Source organism: Meles meles, chromosome 16 (genome assembly GCF_922984935.1).
Source record: "Meles meles chromosome 16, mMelMel3.1 paternal haplotype, whole genome shotgun sequence".
NCBI lineage: Eukaryota > Metazoa > Chordata > Mammalia > Carnivora > Mustelidae > Meles > Meles meles.
In genome coordinates, this window is record NC_060081.1 from 11,726,986 (window position 1) to 11,747,814 (window position 20,829).

A 20,829-nucleotide genomic window follows, 5' to 3' on the forward strand; every position below is an offset into this window, starting at 1 on the left:
CTTACATTGGACTAGGTTACTAATAAGGGTTTTAAATGCCTTAAGTTTGATCCAGAAATGTTTTAGTTATGGCTTGATAAAGCCTTTCTTGGGAGTTACTGAGAGTTGTTGGAGTTGATGCTTGCTGTGAAATGGGTAACTGTGAAAGCAGTTAAGTAATTCTTTGAGTTTGAAGTCAAGCTTTCTAGATGAGTCAGGTGGTCAAATGACCTTTGGATAGTCTTGGTACACACGTGCGCTTGCATACACACAAACATCACGGTTAATTTCCATAATTCTGTGTGCTTCTAGTTCTTCAAGCAATAATTTTATATTTGGGTTAAATTCTTTTCTGTAGACCTAACCACAGTGGCTACTTTTAAGTGAAATGGCCATATTCAAGATGACGGTCAAAAAGGATAAGCTCAAAAGGGAATTTGCCATCTGTATTTTATATGTGTGTGTTTATGCATCTGAGGGGAGGATGTTTTTTCCTGGTCATCTGAAAGCTGGTTGTAGACATCATGACACTTTATTCCAAGACCCTTCAGTTTGCATCTCTGAAGCTCAGGCACGTTTTCCTCCATAACCATTGTATGAGTATTACACCTAAGAAAATTAATAGGAGTGCCATAATCTCACCCGATCTCCAGTCGGCATTCACACTTCCCTAGTTGTTCAGAGATGGCCTTTTGTTGTTGTTTTGTTTTGTTTTGGGTTTTTTTGGTGATTTTTTTACTTTTGTGTTTGAACTGGAATTCAAGTTATTGGTCTCATGTCACATTTGGGCACTATCTTTGTTTAGTCTCTTGTATTGGAGAATAGTCCCCTAGTTTTGTGTTATTTTTATTTTTTTATTTTTAAGATTTTATTTATTCATTTGACAGAGATCACAAGTAGGTGGAGAGGCAGGCAGAGAGAGAGAGAGAGAGGAGGAAGCAGGCTCCCCCCTGAGCAGAGAGCCCGATGCGGGGCTCAATCCCAGGACCCTGGGATCATGACCCAAACTGACGGCAGAGGCTTTAACTCACTGAGCCACCCAGGAGCCCCAAGTTATTTTTAAATATAAATATTGAGGACAGGATTGTGATGAGTAGGAAATAAGGATGCTGATTTTTTTTTCTCAGTAGATTCATCCTTTTTTTTTTTTTTAAGATTTTATTTATTTATTCGACAGAGAGAGGCAGAGAGGCAGGCAGAGGGAGAGGGGGAAGCAGGCTCCCTGCTCAGCAGAGAGCCCGATGTGGGGCTTGATCCCAAGACCCTGGGTCCATGACCCAAGCCGAAGGCAGAAGCTTTAACCCACTGAGCCACCCAAGCACCTCAGCAGATTCATCCTTAAGATGGTAGTAGAGTAAAACTCCTCTTATTTAAGAGTTTCTCGCTCACGTATCATGATTTTTAGTTTCTCCAGTAAGGAAAAAATATGTATAAATGGTTTTTAGTTGAGTTTTTAATTTTTAAAATCCAACATAAGAATATTTTATTTAAAAGGAAATTAAAAATTCAGGGTAACAAAATTGTTGAAAGGAAAAGAGAAAGACTATTTGTCAGCAGATCCTTTGTAGACTTTTATTTTTATGGTTCAAGTGCTTTTTTGTGAAGTGTAAAAAACGAAGTTAATGTAAACCTAAGGCATCAACAATCAAAGTTCTCATGAGAGTTCTAAAGTTTTAATTATATAGCATTAGTGGCAGTAGATTCCAGGCCTCTTTTATTAATATTACAAGGTACTTCATGACCAGTTTTTTTATTTCTAAAGTCAGTATCATTAAATACTTAAGAGTCAAGATCAGAAAAACAGAAGACCTCTGTGCTGTTGCTAACTTCTGCCCTTAAGGCAGTATCACCAGTATGGTACACTGCTTTATCTTTTCTAAACACTACTTCTGAGTTTGAAAATATGTTTGAATTAAATCCTTAATGTCGTGAATAGTGGAACCATGAGTGAGTCTTGTATATGGTATAGACTGTTGCTATCAAAAATTGTGAACTCCTTCTGATGTGAATAGTAGTTACACCTACCCCCTCCTCCCCTTTTATTTTTTTAAAATATTTTATTTTTAACGATTTTATTTATTCATTTGAGAGAGAGAGCACAAGGAGAGGGAGAGACAGAGGGAGAGAGAAGCAGAGAAAGAGAAGTAGACTCCCCTGTGAGCTGGGAGCCCGATGCAGGACTCAATCCCAGGACCTGGCAATCATGACCTAACCAAAGGCAGATGCTTAACCATCTGAGCCGCCCAGGCGCCCCTGCCCCACCTCCCCCCCCCACTTTTTTTGTTGTTGTTGTTATGATTTTATTTATTTGACAGAGATCACAACTAGGCAGAGAGAGAGGAGGAAGCAGGCTCTCCGAGGAGCAGAGAGCCGGATGCAGGGCTCAATCTCAGGACCCCAGGATCATGACCTGAGCCGAAGGCAGAGGCTTTAACCCACTGAGCCACCCAGGCGCCCCCTGACCTCCCTTTTTAAAACATTTTTCTCTTTATAGTATTTCTGCAATTTTTAGTCAACCTTATGAATGATATATGAAGTACCCTATAACCTTTCAGGATTTAGCTATGCATATAGAGTATGCAGCCTCCATTTAAGTAATCAGAGGTTTTTTTTTGTATTTTTTTTTTATTTCTTTTCAGCATAACAGTATTCATTGTTTTTGCACCACACCCAGTGCTCCATGCAATATGTGCCCTCCCTATTACCCAGCACCTGGTTCCCCCAACCTCCCAGTTGGGGGAAACAACCCTCAGGTTGTTTTTCAGAGTCCATAGTATTTCATGGTTCATCTCCCCTTCCAATTTCCCTCAACTCCCTTCTCCTCCATGTCCTCCATGTTCTTTGTTATGCTCCACCAATAAGTGAAACCATATGATACTTGACTCTCTCTGCTTGACTTATTTCATTCAGCATAATCTCTTCTAGTCCTGTCCATGTTGCTACAAAAGTTGGGTATTCATCCTTTCTGATGGAGGCATAATACTCCATTGTGTATATGGACCACATCTTCCTTATCCATTCATCCGCTGAAGGACATCTTGGTTCTTTCCACAGTTTGACAACCGTGGCCATTGCTGCTATAAACATTGGGGTACAGATGACCCTTCTTTTCACTACATCTGTATCTTTGGGGTAAATACCCAGCAGTGCAATTGCAGGGTCATAGGGAAGCTCTATTCTTTTTTTTTTTTTTTTTTTTAAGATTTTTTTTTATTTATTTATTTGACAGCAAAGATCACAAGTAGGCAGAGAGGCAGGCAGAGAGAGAGAGGAGGAAGCAGGCTGTCCGCAGAGCGGAGAGCCCGATGCGGGGCTCGATCCCAGAACCCTGGGATCATGACCTGAGCCGAAGGCAGAGGCTTTAACCCACTGAGCCACCCAGGCGCCCCGGGAAGCTCTATTCTTAATTTCTTCAGGAATCTCCACACTGTTCCCCAAAGTGGCTGTGCCAACTTGCATTCCCACCAACAGTGTAAGAGGGTTCCCCTTTCTCCACATCCTCTCCAACACACGTTGTTTCCTGTCTTGCTAATTTTGGCCATTCTAACTGGTGTCAGGTGGTATCTCAATGTGGTTTTAATTTGACTCTCCCTGATGGCTAGTGATGATGAACATTTTTTCATGTGTCTGATAGCCATTTGTATGTCTTCATTGGAGAAGTGTCTGTTCATATCTTCTGCCCATTTTTTGATATGATTATCTGTTTTGTGTGTGTTGAGTTTGAGGAGTTCTTTATAGATTCTGGATATCAACCTTTTGTCTGTACTGTCATTTGCAAATATCTTCTCCCATTCCGTGGGTTGCCTCTTTGTTTTGTTGACTGTTTCCTTTAAAAACAGACACAGACCAGTGGAACAGAGTGGAGAGCCCAGATATGGACCCTCAACTCTATGGTCAAATAATCTTCAACAAAACGGGAAAAAATATACAGTGGAAAAAAGACAGTCTCTTCAATAAGTGGTGCTGGGAAAACTGGACAGCGATATGTAGAAGAATGAAACTCGACCATTCTCTTACACCGTACACAAAGATAAATTCGAAATGGATAAAAGACTTCAACATGAGACAGGAATCCATCAGAATCCTAGAGGAGAACATAGGCAGTAACCTCTTCTATATCAGCCACAGCAATTTCTTTCAAGATATGTCTCCAAAGGCCAAGGAAACAAAAGCAAAATGAACTTTTGGGACTTCATCAGGAAACAGTCAGAGATTCTTTATTAATATATATAAATCCACTCCTAAATCTTCTTTCCTGGGTTTACTTAGCTCCTCTCCCGCATTTATAGGAGATGCACACATAGTTGTGATTCTCTTATTTATACCACTGATTTGAATGACAACCAGATGTACCCCACCCTTTAAACACAGACACACACAAACACACACACACACACACACACACACACACACACACTTATGTAGCTTTTTGCAAAAGCAGGAACTATATAAATAAGTAGATAACTAAGGGACAGATGCTTCTCTGAAATGCCATCCTCAAGATGGCAATAAAAGAATCTTAGGGTAGAAGAGTCTTACTGAATCTGTTTCAGTTCTTTTCTCTCTCCTTTTAAATACATCTCCTGTCAGGCTGTACTGGTGTACAGCATGACTTCTTCCAGATTTGGAACAGTTAATTTTTATTAGGATGGAGTTTAGCTCTTCAGTTTCTACCCTCAACCTCTGATTTTTAGCAAAACATTTCTTCAGTGGACCATCTTTTCTAGAAACCAGGTCCTACTTTTTTAAAAAAGATCTTTTTTTTTTATTTATTTGAGAGAGAAAGAGGGAGTGCTTATGTGCATATGGGCAGGGTAGGGGCAGAGGGAGACACAGACTCCCCACTGATCACTGATCCGAAGCCTGAGGTGAGGCCTGATCAGAGGATCCCAGGATCATGACCTGAGCTGAAGTCGGATGCTTAACTGCCTGAGCCACCCAGGTGCTCCAAGTTCTACTTTTTTATATGAATGCTTCCCAGAACTGAAAATACTTAAATTAATATAACTAGATTAGAGAATTTTCTTTTGTTTTTTGTTTTTTTTTTAGATTAGAAAATTTTGAAAGTTGCCTTTTTTGATCTAGATTCTAGATGTTGTACTTATGTTCTTTTTTTTTTTTTTTTTTTAATATTTTATTTATTTGACAGGGAGAAATCACAACTAGGCAGAGAGGCAGGCAGAGAGAGAGGAGGAAGCAGGCTCCCCGCCGAGCAGAGAGCCCAATGCGGGGCTCGATCCCAGGACCCTGGGATCATGACCTGAGCCGAAGGCAGAGGCCCTAACCCACTGAGCCACCCAGGCGCCCCTGTACTTATGTTCTTGGCAGGCAAGGCACACAGCTGATTCAGGTGGAATCTGCTCAAGTCCCTAGGGAAATTTCACCTTGTAAAGTTAAAACCTTTTACAGACTCACTTTAATAACTGCATTGAGTGTACTTAGCAGAAATTTATTTTTTTACTTCATTAGACACAGGCTATTTTTTCACATTCTGGTGTAAATTCTACTACAGTGAGTATTTTGATGAAAAAAACCATTCAGTTCAGGATTTTTTTTTTTAAGACTTTATTTGTTTATTTGACAGACAGAGATCACAAGCAGGCAGAAAGGGAAGCAGAGAGAGAGGGAGAAGCAGGCTCCCTGCCAAGCAGAAAGCCCGATGTGGGCCTCGATTCCAGGACTCTGGGATCATGACCCGAACTAAAGGCAGAAGCTTTAACCCACTGAGCCATCCAGGCGCCCCAAGTTTAGGATTTCTTGATTTACTTTAGATTTCAAGAAGGTTAATGGCTATAGAAAAATGTAATAGATTTTTAAGGTTCTTGATTTAAATTGATAATTGACACTTTTCAGATAGGGTTACCAATGTAACTTTTTACCATTTCACTACACTTGGTAACTTTATTTGGAAAATAAGGTGTTTTTTTAAATAACTTGATTTTGTGATTTGTGTCCCTTTTATTGAACATGGAGTTTTAGAAAGTTTATTTGCAGAGGGGGGAGAATACAGAGCAAGAAAATAAAATCTCTAAGAAAAGGTCAAATGTTTTAAAAACAGGCTTTTGGATTTTTATTTATTTTTTTGTTTATGCATTTTTGGGATGGGAACGCATTTAAAATTAAAGTTACTGGAGCGCCTGGGTGGCTCAATCAGTTAAGCGGTCTACCTTCAGCTCAGATCATGATCCCAGGGCTTTACCTTTCTTTGCTGCTCCCCTTGCTTGTGCTCTCTCACTCACTCTGTCAAATAAGTAAAATCTTTAAAAAACTAAAAAAGCTGCCAAGGCAGTTTCTTTCATTTTTTTAATTAACATATAATGTATTATTTGCCCCAGGGGTACAGGTCTGTGAGTCATGAGGCTTACACACTTCACAATACTCACCATAGCACATACCCTCCCCAATGTCCAATACCCAGCCACCCTCTCTCTATCCCACCACCCCCCAGCAACCCTAAGTTTGTTTTGTGAGATTAAGAGTCTTTTATGGTTCGTCTCCCTCCTGATCCCATCTTGTTTCATTTTTTCCTTCCCTACCCTCCACAACCCCCTGACCTGCCTCTCAAATTCCTCATATCAGAGAGATCATATATTTGTCTTTCTTCAATTAACTTATTTCACTCAGCATAATACCCTCTAGTTCCATCCACGTCATTGCAAATGGCAAGATTTCATTTCTTTTGATGGCTGCATAGTATTCCATTGTGTATATATACCACATCTTCTTTATCCATTCATCTAGGTTCTTTCCATAGTTTGGCTATTGTGGACATTCCTGCTATAAACATTAGGGTGCACATGCCCCTTTGGATCACTGCATTTGTATCTTTAGGGTAAATACCCAGTAGTGCAATTGTTGGGTCATAGGGTAGTTCTATTTTCAATTTTTTGAGGAACCTCCATGCTGTTTTCCAGAGTGGCTGCACCAGCCTGCATTCCCACCAACAGTGTAGGAGGGTTCCCCTTTCTCCGTATCCTTGCCAACATCTGCATTTCCTGACTTGTTAATTTTAGCCATTCTTACTGGTGTGAGGTGATATCTCATTGTGGTTTTGATTTGTATTTCCCTGATGCCGAGTGATGTGGAGCACTTTTTCATGTGTCTGTTAGCCATTTGGATGTCTTCTTTGCAGAAATGTCTGTTCATGTCTTCTGCCCATTTCTTCTTTTTTTTTTTTTTGTCTTTTAATATTACAATTTTATTATTTTTATCACCGTTCCAAGATTCATTGTTTATGCATCCCATCCAGTGCTCCATGCAATATGTGCCCTCCTTAATACCCACCACCAGGCTCGCCCAACCCCCCACCCCCCTTCCCTCCAAAACCCTCAGTTTGTCAGAGTCCACCATCTCTCATGGTTCATCCCTCCTGTGATTTACCCCCCTTCACTTTTCCTTTCCTTCTCCTACTGTCCTGCATGTTATTTCTTATGTTCCACAAGTAAATGAAACCATATGATAATTGACTCTCTCTGCTTGATTTATTTCACTCAGCATAATCTCCTCCAGTCCTGTCCATGTTGATACAAAGTTGGGTATTCATTCTTTTTGATGGAGACATAATACTCCGTTGTATATATGGACCATATTTCTTTATCTATTCATCTATTGAAGGGCATCTTGGCTCTTTCCACAGTTTGGCGACTGTGGTCATTGGTGCTATGAATATTGGGGTGCAGATGGCCCTTCTTTTCACTACATCTGTATATTTGGGGTAAATACCCAGTAGTGAAATTTTCTGCCCATTTCTTTTTTTTTTTTCTTAAAATTTTATTATTCATTTGACAGAGAGGGAGATCACAAGTGGGCAGAGAGGCAGGCAGAGAGAGGGGGAAACAGGCTCCCCGCCGAGCAGAGAGCCCGATGCGAGGCTCCATCCCAAGACCCTGAGACCATGACCTGAGCCGAAGGCAGAGGCTTAACCCACTGAGCCACCCAGGTGCCCCTTCTGCCCATTTCTTAATTGGATTATTTGTTCTTTGGGTGTTGAGTTTGGTAAGTTCTTTACAGATTTTGGATACTAGGCCTTTATCTGTTATGTCATTTGGGAATATCTTCTCCCATTCTGTCAGTTGGCTTTTGGTTTTGTTGACTGTTTCCTTTGCTGTGCAAAAGCTTTTGATCTTAATGAAGTCCCAGTAGTTCATTTTTGACCAAGGCAGTCATATGTACATTTTTTACTTAAAGCATGAACTTTTGAGACATCAGGAAAATTTGTAGATTACTGTGTAGGTTAGTGTTAGCAATTGTTGCTAAGCTGGAGAACACTCTTGTGTGCGTGCTGCCACACTGTGTCGTTGATGGGAATTGCACCTTTGTTTCACAGCTACAGGCCAAATTTGAGCACCTTAAAAGAGTTCACCAAGAAGAGAGAATGAAGCTTGAAGAGAAAAGAAGACTCTTGGAAGAAGAAATAATAGCTTTTTCAAAAAAGAAAGCTACCTCGGAGATATACCAGAACCAGTCCTACCTGGCATCAGGCAGCAACCTGAAGAAGGACAAGGACCGTAAGAAGTAAGCTATCTCCAAATCCCTCCACTCTGGACGTCTTCTCCCCCATTACTTTCTGTTTCATTCCCTAGTTGATCTTACACTTATTACAGTCCGTTTCCTTATTTATTATCAGCCTCTGGCAACTAAAATGTCAGCTCCTTGAGAGCAGAGACCTATTCCTCTTGTTCACTATTTCCCTAGCATCTAGAAGAGCATCTGGCACATATGAGATGTTCAGTAAATATTTGCCAAAATGAGCATAAGAATGAATGAACAAAATACATCAGAATATAAGAAGACTCAGTTACCTGAGGGGAAAAATATCTGCCCTTATTTCATTGTCTAGGTTGTATTTCTAGCACACATCTAATAACTGCTGAACTACTATTATGTTAAATTTCATGTGTAAATGGAAGCTATATACTTTTGGGGGGAATCATAGAAGTAAAATAATATTTGATAAGAAGAATTTAGTTTATCTTTTTTAACAAGTTCTACTGATGATGATTTTGTGAGAATTTTTATTTTAATAAGGGAACCAGGCTATCGATTCGAACTCCTGTGCTTTGATGTCAGAGCTTGTGAAACCAATGGTGGACGTAAAGATGCAGAGGAAGGTAGAGAGGGTCCCTGTACAATGGGGCGGCCATGAGTAGCATTTGGATGATAATCTCAAGGCTTATAGGTTTGGGGTATGTGTTAAAATCAAAGTTACCAAAATTTTAGAAAATAAGTTTTTTTTTCCCTTTTCTATACTCTATGTCCTTTATTTCTCCCACTTAAAGTATCCTTGTCATTTTGCCTGTTTGACTGTTCTTGAAATTCATCATTGATTGGTTCTTTTGAGAGTGCTTCTTGGTGACTCTTTGCCTTAATTTACTCCAGCTACGTCCATTTTGGCAGCATCCAGCTTTCCTTTTGTTCCTCATAGAGCAACATTTCTGGTTTAATTTTGTCATCACATCTTATTTCAAACCCAGCATTTTCAGAATACTGTAATTTAACTTCAAAATTATTAGGAGAGCATAATGTTGGCCCATGGCAGCTTTCTATTTTTGAACTATGGAAAAGTGAATCCACAGAGTTTTGGTAGGTTTAACTGACCTGTGGGTTTTATGGTTTGTGGGGAAAAGAGAAGGAATGAATTCTACATCTAATCTTGCAATGTAAGTTCTACATGGGCATGGATCTTTGTTTTGTTCATTGATGCATCCATCCCCAGTGCCTGTAGTAATAATAATAATAAACAGAGCCTGCTGTAATAGCGGGCATATAGTTACTTGTCAAAAGAATGAATATGACTTTTAATAGCCATAATCATTTAATTTCAAAAGATAAACTATAGTTTATTATGGCTTTAAGATATGCTTTGAATTATAAAGCTAAGGGACCTTTTACCTGTTCTTATCCTTTCACCTTAATCTAATCCAGTGTTACTAAAATTGGATTTCCCAAGTTTATTCCATATATGAAAGACAGTTTACATTTGCTTTGTAAAAATTGTTGCCCTGCTCCACTTAAAGACCATTATTAGCATGTGCTGTTGTTTATAAAGTTAGAGCCAAGCCCATAATTTTTTTGAGACCTCAAAAGTATTCATATTTAAGAAAATACAGTTTGGTGGGTTTTTTTTTTATTTTTTCTTTTCCAAAGGTATACTGTAGTATATTAGATGTATGTTTGCTCTTTCTGTAAAAGCTTTGTAAAACTAATGATTCTAGTAATTTTTATTTCCTATATAGTTTTTTTTGTTGTACCAACCAGAAGGTTTTTTCTTCTCTTTCCAGCTCCAATTTTATGTAAAACAAAGGTTCCAGATCGCAGAAGGTCATCACAAGCAAAAGTTATTAAAATGTTAGAAGTATGCTTTGATTTTCTTGCTGTTTTTATTTGCTGTATCACTTATTCTATGTCTGGCAAATGGTTGTAGTTATTGCCATTTATGGAAGATATTCTTAAGTATAAGGTTAATACATAAGCCACAGTGGATGATATCACTTTTATATTCGCTGTTAGAAGTTTTCAAGTTGCTGGTTTGTGAGGAATCTAAACCCTTTCTCCTGCTGCCCAGTTATTGTCACTTACATGCATTGTACCACAAAGTGTCAGTGCTGCTGAAAATACAGAAGTCATTCATTGTATGGTTATCTGATTGTATTTATATTCCAAGATGAACTCCTTTTTTGTACAGAATAAAGGTAAAATTTGGGAAATGTGTTTTAAAACGTATTACCCACCTGAAGCTCTAACCTCTTATAGTTTTATAGAACTTCTTAATTTTTGATATCATTATCCAGTTGGTAACATGATCCCAAGATTTGTATCAAATTATGTAACATGGCCTTCCATGCTTCAGTGTGCCTTACTGTGGTTGATGTATTGTTGTGATGAAACAAGTTGTGTTTTAAGGCAAAAACATGTAGGTATAAATCCCTTTTCTAGTGATGAGTACCTTTGAACCTGAGGTATTGGTACTCTATTTCATTAGAATATTTTACATACTTGTTTAAAACTCTGTCTTCCAGGGGGAAAATCATAAGGTAGAATCATCTTATTACAAATATTTTTTAAGACCATAATTGTGAGCAACTGAATATTAAAGATATGAAAACTTAGGTAATTCATATATAAGGGGGTATTTGGATTCAGTGCCTTTGTAGTATTCTTAGGACAATTTAATGTCTTTTAACTTTTTCTTAACAGTCACTGGTATATAATTTTTCATTTTTTTTACTTGAGTATCCTAAATAAAATTGACATTTACTCTTGACAAATAAAATATATATCTACATATTTACTAAAATGTGGTGAAATTACTTTATCTTTTCTTTTTGCAAACTGTCATCTTAAACATTATCAAAATTTGTTCATTTAATCATGTTCTTGAATTATTTTAAGATAGAGGTATTATATATTACCAGTATTGTTCAGAAATCAAAATGTTTTATTTAGCCAATGTTGGATTCTGAGCAGTGTATTTTTTTCATGAAGTTGTAAAAGTTGCAAATAAAACCTTTCATTTCATAGTACAATTTATCTGGACAAACACCTTAAATTCCAGTTTTTACATTCACAAATGTAAATTCCACAAATGTCTCTTAGCCTTTTAAAACTTCAGTAAAGTAAGTTATAAGTATCACAGAAAAAGCTCTGAACTTTCTTCTCTTGATCAGTAATCCCCAAGTTCTGGAATGTGGGAGCACAAGAGCCCATGAGTCCATGAGAGCAGGTAGCCTATCGTACAGAGCCCAGCCACTGCCACAGCGCTGAGTGTTAGCAGAGGAGAGTCTTATCCCAGAAGCTGAATTATGTGATGTGAGTGGTGGTTATCTGTAGATTTATTATATCAAACTGTATTAACAGCTATCCTCAGCTTTAATAAAGTTACTTTTAAATGCCAGATTGGTTGTTGGCATGCTAAAACAAAGTTATTCAGTTCTCTAGTTGAAGAGATTATGGAAACCTGCCCAAAACTCTGAACTTAGCAGAGGGGTGATCATCTTGCGCTTCTAGTGACTCTGCTGTGAGAAAGACTCACCACATGTTCTTCAATCACAATGTGATTTTATGTATTTGGGATTCCAGGTAAGATTTTAGTTTAAAAGAGTTATTCTTCAGGGGTACCTGGATGGCTTAGTGGGTTAAGCCTCTGCCTTTGGCTCAGGTCATGATCCCAGGGTCCTGGGACCGAGCCCCACATCAGGTTCTCTGCTCAGCGAGGAGCCTGCTTCCTCCTCTCTCTCTCTCTGCCTGCCTCTCCGCCTACTTGTGATCTCTCTGTCAAATAAAATCTTTAAAAAAATAAAAAAAATAAGAGTTATCCTTCAAAGAACAAAATTTTTAGAACAATTATATTTTTATAGCAATTTGTATAATTACAACTTATAATTTGTAATGTTTCTCCTTACAAAGCTGATTTATTTTTCACTATTCAGGCACAAGGTTACAAGGTAAGTTATCATCCACTGATATTTAAACTAACAAATTTCCTGGGAACAAAATAAAGCTAGACATGTTTTGTTTAAATGTTTTTTCCATAGAGTATGTGAAATAGTTACCACTCACTACCAGCCATTAATCTTTACATACTTACCTGATTTTTTTAAAAAGATTTTATTTATTTATTTGACACAGATCACAAGTAGTCAGAGAGGCAGGCCGAGAGAGAGAAGGAAGCAGGCTCCCTGCTGAGCAGAGATCCTGATGCGGGGCTCCATCCCAGAACACTGGGATCATGACCTGAGCCGAAGGCAGAGGCTTAACCCACTGAGCCACCCAGGTGCCCCTACTTACCTGATTTTTAAAGTAGTTTCACATAGACTATGATTTCAGCTTCAGAACAACACAAAGGGAAACAGTTGCATTATGGGGAGTATAATCTGCTTTTGGAGGATGAATTCTATTTAGGCCCCATTTTCTTATTGGGCTATGGTTAAGGCTAGTCCTGCCCTCATGGAGCAACCAGAATCAGTCCGCTCTCAGTAACAAGAGAGCAGATTTATGCATGGAATACTCTCAGAAGGCCTCAGCCTCCACCCACAGAGCACAAGAAAACATCCAGGGAAGTGACTAGGCCTTGAAGAATTGGAACTGGGTAAATTATCTTTTCTTTTTGCAGTTTTTCAAAGATGCAAATGGAGAATAGCATGTTTTTGATAAAATCTGGGTACTCTAGAAAATCACTGAGTGGAGAGTATAGGGGAAATGTGGAACATAAGTAAGGATGAGATTTTAGAATTAGGTAGGGGACAGATCAAGAAAGAGTTTATATATAAACCCAGTCTTATGGGAAGCAGAAGCCATAGAAAGAGTTGACCTCACATGGTCAGATACTCCTCCAGGGCTCACAGGAAAGATGTATTGGAGGAGCTGGAATGGGCCCAAGCTGGCTGACTCAGTAGAAAGACTGCAATCCAGACAAGCACTTCTTAATACATTGTGCAATAGAATAAATAAGTAGTGTTTAAAAAAATACAGATGCTGATAGGTATACATTTTTTTTTAATTTCATTTTTTTTATTTGTTTATTTACAGCATAACAGTGTTCATTGTTTTGGCATCACACCCAGTGCTCCACGCAGTACGTGCCCTCCCTATTACCCACCACCTGGTTCCTCAACCTCCCACCCTCCCCCCACCCCTTCAAAACCCTCTGGTTGTTTTTCAGAGTCCATAGTCTCTCATGGTTCATCTCCCCTTCCAGTTTCCCTCAACTCCCTCTCCTCTCCATCTCCCCATGTCCTCCATGTTATTTGTTATGCTCCACAAATAAGTGAGACCATATGATACTTGACTCTCTCTGCTTGACTTATTTCGCTCAGCATAATCTCTTCCAGTCCCGTCCATGTGGCTACAAAAGTTGTGTATTCAGGGCGCCTGGGTGGCTCAGTGGGTTGAGCCGCTGCCTTCGGCTCAGGTCATGATCTCGGGGTCCTGGGATCGAGTCCCACATCGGGCTCTCTGCTCAGCGGAGAGGCTGCTTCCCTTCCTCTCTCTCTGCCTGCCTCTCTTGTGATTTCTCTCTGTCAAATAAATAAATCTTTAAAAAAAAAAAAAAAAAAAGTTGTGTATTCATCCTTTCTGATGGAGGCATAATACTCCATTGTGTATATGGACCACATCTTCCTTATCCATTCATCCGTTGAAGGGCATCTTGGTTCTTTCCACAGTTTGGCGACCGTAGCCATTGCTGCAATAAACATTGGGGTACAGATGGCCCTTCTTTTCACTACATCTGTATCTTTGGGGTAAATACCCAGCAGTGCAATTGCAGGGTCATAGGGAAGCTCTATTCTTAATTTCTTCAGGAATCTCCACACTGTTCTCCAAAGTGGCTGCACTAACTTGCATTCCCACCAACAGTGGAAGAGGGTTCCCCTTTCTCCACATCCTCTCCAACACACGTTGTTTCCTGCCTTGCTAATTTTGGCCATTCTAACTGGTGTCAGGTGGTATCTCAATGTGGTTTTAATTTGACTCTTCCCTGATGGCTAGTGATGATGAACATTTTTTCATGTGTCTGATAGCCATTTGTATGTCTTCGTTGGAGAAGTGTCTGTTCATATCTTCTGCCCATTTTTTGATATGATTATCTGTTTTGTGTGTGTTGAGTTTGAGAAGTTCTTTATAGATCCTGGATATCAACCTTTTGTCTGTACTGTCATTTGCAAATATCTTCTCCCATTCCCTGGGTTGCCTTTCTGTTTTGTTGACTGTTTCCTTTGCTGTGCAGAAGCTTTTGATCTTGATGAAGTCTCAAAAGTTCATTTTCGTTTTTGTTTCCTTGGCCTTTGGAGACATATCTTGAAAGAAGTTGCTGTGGCTGATATCGAAGAGGTTACTGCCTATGTTCTCCTCTAGGATTCTGATAGATTCCTGTCTCACGTTGAGGTCTTTTATCCATTTCGAGTTTATCTTTGTGTACGGTGTAAGAGAATGGTCGAGTTTCATTCTTCTACATATCGCTGTCCAGTTTTCCCAGCACCATTTATTGAAGAGACTGTTTTTTTTCCATTGAATATTTTTTCCTGTTTTGTCGAAGATTATTTGACCATAGAGTTGAGGGTCCCTATCTGGGCTCTCCACTCTGTTCCACTGGTCTATGTGTCTGTTTTTATGCCAGTACCACGCTGTCTTGGTGATCACAGCTTTGTAGTAAAGCTTGAAATCGGGTAACGTGATGCCGCCAGTTTTGTTTTTGTTTTTCAACATTTCCTTAGCAATTTGGGGTCTCTTTTGATTCCATACAAATTTTAGGATTATTTGCTCCAGCTCTTTGAAAAATACTGGTGGAATTTTGATCGGAATGGCATTAAAAGTATAGATTGCTCTAGGCAGTATAGACATTTTAACAATGTTTATTCTTCCAATCCAAGAGCATGGAACGGTCTTCCATCTTTTTGTGTCTTCTTCAATTTCTTTCATGAGTGTTCTGTAGTTCCTCGAGTACAGGTCCTTTACCTCTTTGGTTAGGTTTATTCCCAGGTATCTTATGGTTCTTGGTGCTATAGTAAATGGAATCGATTCTCTAATTTCCCTTTCTGTATTTTCATTGTTAGTGTATAAGAAAGCCACTGATTTCTGTACATTGACTTTGTATCCTGCCACGTTACTGAATTGCTGTATGAGTTCTAGAAGTTTGGGCGTGGAGTCTTTGGGGTTTTCCATATAAAGAATCATGTCATCTGTGAAGAGAGAGAGTTTGACTTCTTCCTTGCCAATTTGGATACCTTTTATTTCTCTTTGTTGTCTGATTGCCGTTGCTAGAACTTCTAATACTATGTTGAACAAGAGTGGTGAGAGTGGGCATCCTTGTCGTGTTCCTGATCTCAACGGGAAGGCTGCAAGGTTTTTCCCATTGAGGATGATATTTGCTGTGGGTCTTTCATAGATAGATTTTATGAAGTTCAGGAATGTTCCCTCCATCCCTATACTTTGAAGCGTTTTCATCAGGAATGGATGCTGGATTTTGTCAAATGCTTTTTCTGCGTCAATTGAGAGGACCATGTGGTTCTCCTCTCTTCTCTTATTGATTTATTCTATCGCATTGATTGATTTGCGAATGTTGAACCCACCTTGCAACCCAGGGATGAATCCCACCTGGTCATGGTGGATAATCTTTTTAATGTGCTGCTGGATCCTGTTTGCTAGGATCTTGTTGAGAATCTTTGCATCCATATTCATCAGTGATATTGGTCTGAAATTCTCCTTTTTGGTAGGGTCTTTGCCTGGTTTGGGGATCAGGGTAATGCTGGCTTCATAAAAAGAGTCTGGAAGTTTTCCTTCTGCTTCAATTTTTTGGAACAGCTTCAGGAGAATTGGTGTTACTTCTTCTTTGAAAGTTTGGTAGAATTCCCCAGGGAATCCGTCAGGTCCTGGGCTCTTGTTTTTTGGGAGGTTTTTGATCACTGCTTCAATCTCGTTACTAGATATCTGTCTATTCAGGTTGTCAATTTCTTCCTGATTCAATTTTGGGAGTTTGTAGTTTTCCAGGAATGCATCCATTTCATCTAGGTTGCTTAGCTTATTGGCATATAACTGTTGGTAATAATTTCTGATGATTGTTTCTATTTCCTTGGTGTTCGTTGTGATCTCTCCCTTTTCATTCATAATTTTATTAATTTGGGCTTTCTCTCTTTTCTTTTGGATTAGTGTGGCCAATGGTTTATCGATTTTACTGATTCTTTCAAAAAACCAGCTTCTAGTTTCATTGATACGTTCTACTGTATGATCTCTGCTCTAATCTTGATTATTTCCGTTCTTGCATGTGTTGGTTTGATTTGTTGTTGATTCTCCAGTTCTTTAAGGTGTAGGGACAGCTGGTGTATTCTGGATTTTTCAATGTTTTTGAGGGAGGCTTGGATGGCTATGTATTTCCCCCTTAGAACTTCCTTTGCTGTATCCCATAGGTTTTGGACCGAAGTGTCTTCATTCTCCTTGGTTTCCATGAATTGTTTAAGTTCATCTTTGATCTCCTGGTTGATCCAAGCATTCTTAAGCAAGGTGGTCTTTAGCTTCCAGGTGTTTGAGTTCCTTCTGAACTTTTCCTTGTGATTGAGTTCCAGTTTCAAAGCACTGTGATCTGAGAATATTCAGGGAATAATGTCAGTCTTTTGGTATCGGTTGAGTCCTGCTTTGTGACCCAGTATGTGGTCTATTCTGGAGAAGGTTCCATGTGCACTTGAGAAGAATGAGTATTCTGTTGTTTTAAGGTGGAATGTTCTGTATATGTCAATGAGGTCCATCTGGTCCAATGTTTCATTCAATGCTCTTATTTCTTTATTAATTTTCTGCTTCGATGATCTGTCTATTTCTGAGAGAGGCGTATTAAGATCTACCATTATTGTATTCATATCAATATGACTCTTTATCTTGATTAATAGTTTTCTTATGTAATTGGGTGCTTCTATATTGGGGGCATAGATATTCACAATTGTTAGATCATCTTGGCAGATAGTCCCTTTAAGAATGATGTAGTGTCCTTCTGTATCTCTGACTACAGTCTTTAGTTTAAAATCTAATTTATCTGATATGAGAATCGCTACCCCAGCCTTCTTTTGAGGCCCATTGGCATGAAAGATGCTTCTCCATCCCTTCACTTTCAGTCTGGGTGTATCCTTAGGTTCAAAATGGGTCTCTTGTAGACAACATATGGATGGGTCCTGTCGTTTTATCCAATCTGCAACCCTGTGTCGTTTTATGGGCACATTTAGGCCATTCACATTGACAGTGATTACTGAGAGATACGTTTTTATTGACATCGTATTGCCTTTGAAGTCTTTCTGTCTGTAGATTGTTTCTATATTTCTGTTCAATGATATTCTTAGGATTTTTTCTCTTTTATAGGACCCCCCTTAATATTTCGTGCAGTGTCGGCTTGGTGGTTGCATAGTCTTTTAAGCCTTGCCGGTCTTGGAAACTATCTCTCCATCATTTTAAATGTCAGTCTTGTTGGATAGAGTGTTCTTGGCTGCATGTTCTTCTCATTTAGTACTCTGAATATATTTTGCCAGCCCTTCCTGGCTTTCCAGGTCTCTGTGGAAAGGTCTGACATTTTTTTTTAATTTATTTATTGTTTCAGCGTAACAGTATTCATTGTTTTTGCACAACACCCAGTGGTCCATGCAAAACGTGCCCTCCCTATTACCCACCACCTGTTCCCCCAACCTCCCACGCCTGACCCTTCAAAACCCTCAGGTTGTTTTTCAGAGTCCATAGTCTCTTATGGTTCGCCTCCCCTTCCATTTTTTTTTTTATAGACATATTATGTATTTTTATCCCCAGCGGTACAGGTCTGTGAATCGCCGGGTTTACACACTTCACAGCACTCACGATAGCACATACCCTACCCATTCCATAACCCCCTCCCCCTCTCCCGATCCCATCTCCCCCCAGCAACCCCCAGTTTGTTTTGTGAGATTAAGAGTCATTTATGGTTTGTCTCCCTCCCAATCCCATCTTGTTTCATTTATTCTTCTCCTATCCCCCTAACCCCCCATGTTGCTTCTCCATGTCCTCATATCAGGGAGATCATATGATAGTTGTCTTTCTCCGATTGACTTATTTCACTAAGCATGATACCCGCTAGTTCCATCCACGTCATCGCAAATGGGAAGATTTCATTTCTTTTGATGGCTGCATAGTATTCCATTGTGTATATATACCACATCTTCTTTATCCATTCATCTGTTGATGGACATCTTTCCATAGTTTGGCTATTGTAGACATTGCTGCTATAAACATTCGGGTACACGTGCCCCTTCGGATCACTATGTTTGTATCTTTAGGGTAAATACCCAGTAGTGCAATTGCTGGGTCATAGGGTAGTTCTATTTTCAACCTTTTGAGGAACCTCCATGCTGTTTTCCAGAGTGGTTGCACCAGCTTGCATTCCCACCAACAGTGTAGGAGGGTTCCCCTTTCTCTGCATCCTCGCCAGCATCTGGGTCTGTTATTCTAATGGGCTTTCCTCTGTATGTAAGGAGCTTCTTTGTCCTAGCTGCTTTTAAGAGGGTCTGTCGTGAAACATAATTCCTCATTTTAACTATAAGGTGTCGTGAGGACTTTTGAGAATCTAAAATCTTGGGAGGAAATCTCTCTGCCTCTAGTACATGAACGTTGTTTCCATTCATGAGATTGGGAAAATTTTCATAGACAACTTCTTCCACTATATCTTCTAGACTTCTTTCTTTTTCCTCCCCTTCAGGGATTCCAATAATTCTGACGTTGGAACGTTTCATGGCATCATTTATTTCCCTGATTCTGTTTTCGTGGCTTCTGAGCTGTTTGTTCCAGGCTTCCTCCTGATCCTTTCTCTCTATCTGTTTGTCCTCCAGATCACTAATTCTATCTTCTGTCTCAGTTACCCTAGCTTTTAGAGAATTTAGATTAGATTGGAACTCATTGAGAGCATTTTGAACATCATCCCTGGTGGCTTTCAGTTCTGCCCTAACATTGTGAACATCATCCCTGGTGGCTTTCAGTTCTGCCCTAATCAATTCTGTTTGGTCATCCATGGCTTTCTCCAACCTAGCTATTGCCTGGATAATTGTTAGTCTGAATTCCTTTTCTGACATATTGTCTATGTCGATAGCCATTAGCTCTGTTGCAGAAGGCCCATCTTCTGTATTTTTCTTCTGTTGGGTATTCCTCCTCCTAGTCATCTGAACAGATGCAGCTGGACTTATCGATAGTGGTGCAGTCAAGGTGCACCCTGGAACGCTTCTGTGCTATCAGGGTTCCCTACCCAAATGAGAGAAAAAAGAAAAGAAAAATAGAGAAGAAGAAAGAAAGAAAAAAAGAAAAAAAAGAGAGAGGGAGAGAGAGAGAGGAAAAAAAGGGAAGATAGAAGAGAAGGCTCAGCCCAAATGGGTCCCAAGGTAAGATTTTTGAAGAATACAAACAAAAATAGACATACAAAAAGACTGATAAAATTATATGACAAGAGAAAATATATATATATATATATATGCAAAAAAAGGGAAGAACCTCATCAGAAAAAAACCCCAAGTATAAGATTTATATATTATCAGGACAAACACAAATTCATAGAAACACTGGCAGAAGGAAAAACTGGGAGAGTGGTTATAAATTCTCAGTGTGGGCGAGGAAGGTTATTTTGATTCTTCTTGGATGTATCTTGATGTTTTTGTTAAGGGACTCAACTTTCCTAAGTTACAGGGGGATTAGAAACTGGTTTGCCTATAGGGGTAGCATTGATTGGGGAAAGGGGATTACCTTGAAGTTTAACTCTATATGTATAGTAGAAAATAAAAATTAAAAAAGAATAAACTAGACTAAAGTAACTTAAAATTAAAAAGAATTTTAAAAAATAGAAAAGTGAAAGAAAAACACGGGTGTATGTATCAAAAAGTTCAGGTTAGAAGGTTATTAAGGAATTTGATGTACTGGACATCTCAGTGTGATGGTAAATAGGTTAAAAAATTAAAAAAAAAAAAGAACCAGAATATTGGTAAAGAGTTTTTAAAAAGTTGTATTTATGAACTAGTGGTGGTTGTTCTCTTGTAGTCTTTTTTTTTTTTTTCTTCCTTCCTGGTTGGTTTTCTGGGGGAGGGGCCTGCCACGTGGGTTTTCAGACAATGATGTTCCCTGAGTTAGGTCCCCCCGCTCCCCTCAAGGGGGTGGGCTCTGAGGAAACTGTTTTTTTCAGGCTTTTGTTCTCTGGGGCTTTTTATGTTCTTTCATCTGTTTTCTCTCGCCTTGACAGCTTTTGATGGTTTTTGGAGTTTTAGAGGAGAGCAAACTGCACCTCGACCTCCCTCTCAGAGAGAAGCCTCAGAATGCTCTGCAGAGCTGCTGGCAGTGTTGGTTCTGAGTCACGGTCCCTGGGGATGCAGG

At 39.2% G+C, this 20,829-nt stretch overlaps 1 protein-coding gene across 3 annotated transcripts in view; it reads left to right on the plus strand.

Moving 5' to 3' along the window:
* SEPTIN10 (septin 10) overlaps positions 1-11,839 on the plus strand; it is a 91,307-nt gene extending 79,468 nt beyond the window's left edge. For 2 of the 3 annotated variants that reach the window (XM_045981811.1, XM_045981812.1), the window contains exons 10-11: positions 8,306-8,493; positions 10,260-10,422. In XM_045981811.1, coding sequence (XP_045837767.1) covers positions 8,306-8,493; positions 10,260-10,275 — 204 coding nt within the window. In that variant the 3' untranslated portion in view covers positions 10,276-10,422. Of the gene's footprint in view, positions 1-8,305; positions 8,494-9,006; positions 9,090-10,259 lie in introns of all 3 variants that reach the window. The other variant, XM_045981813.1, reaches the window with a different exon arrangement.
* Positions 11,840-20,829: the final 8,990 nt, after the last annotated feature.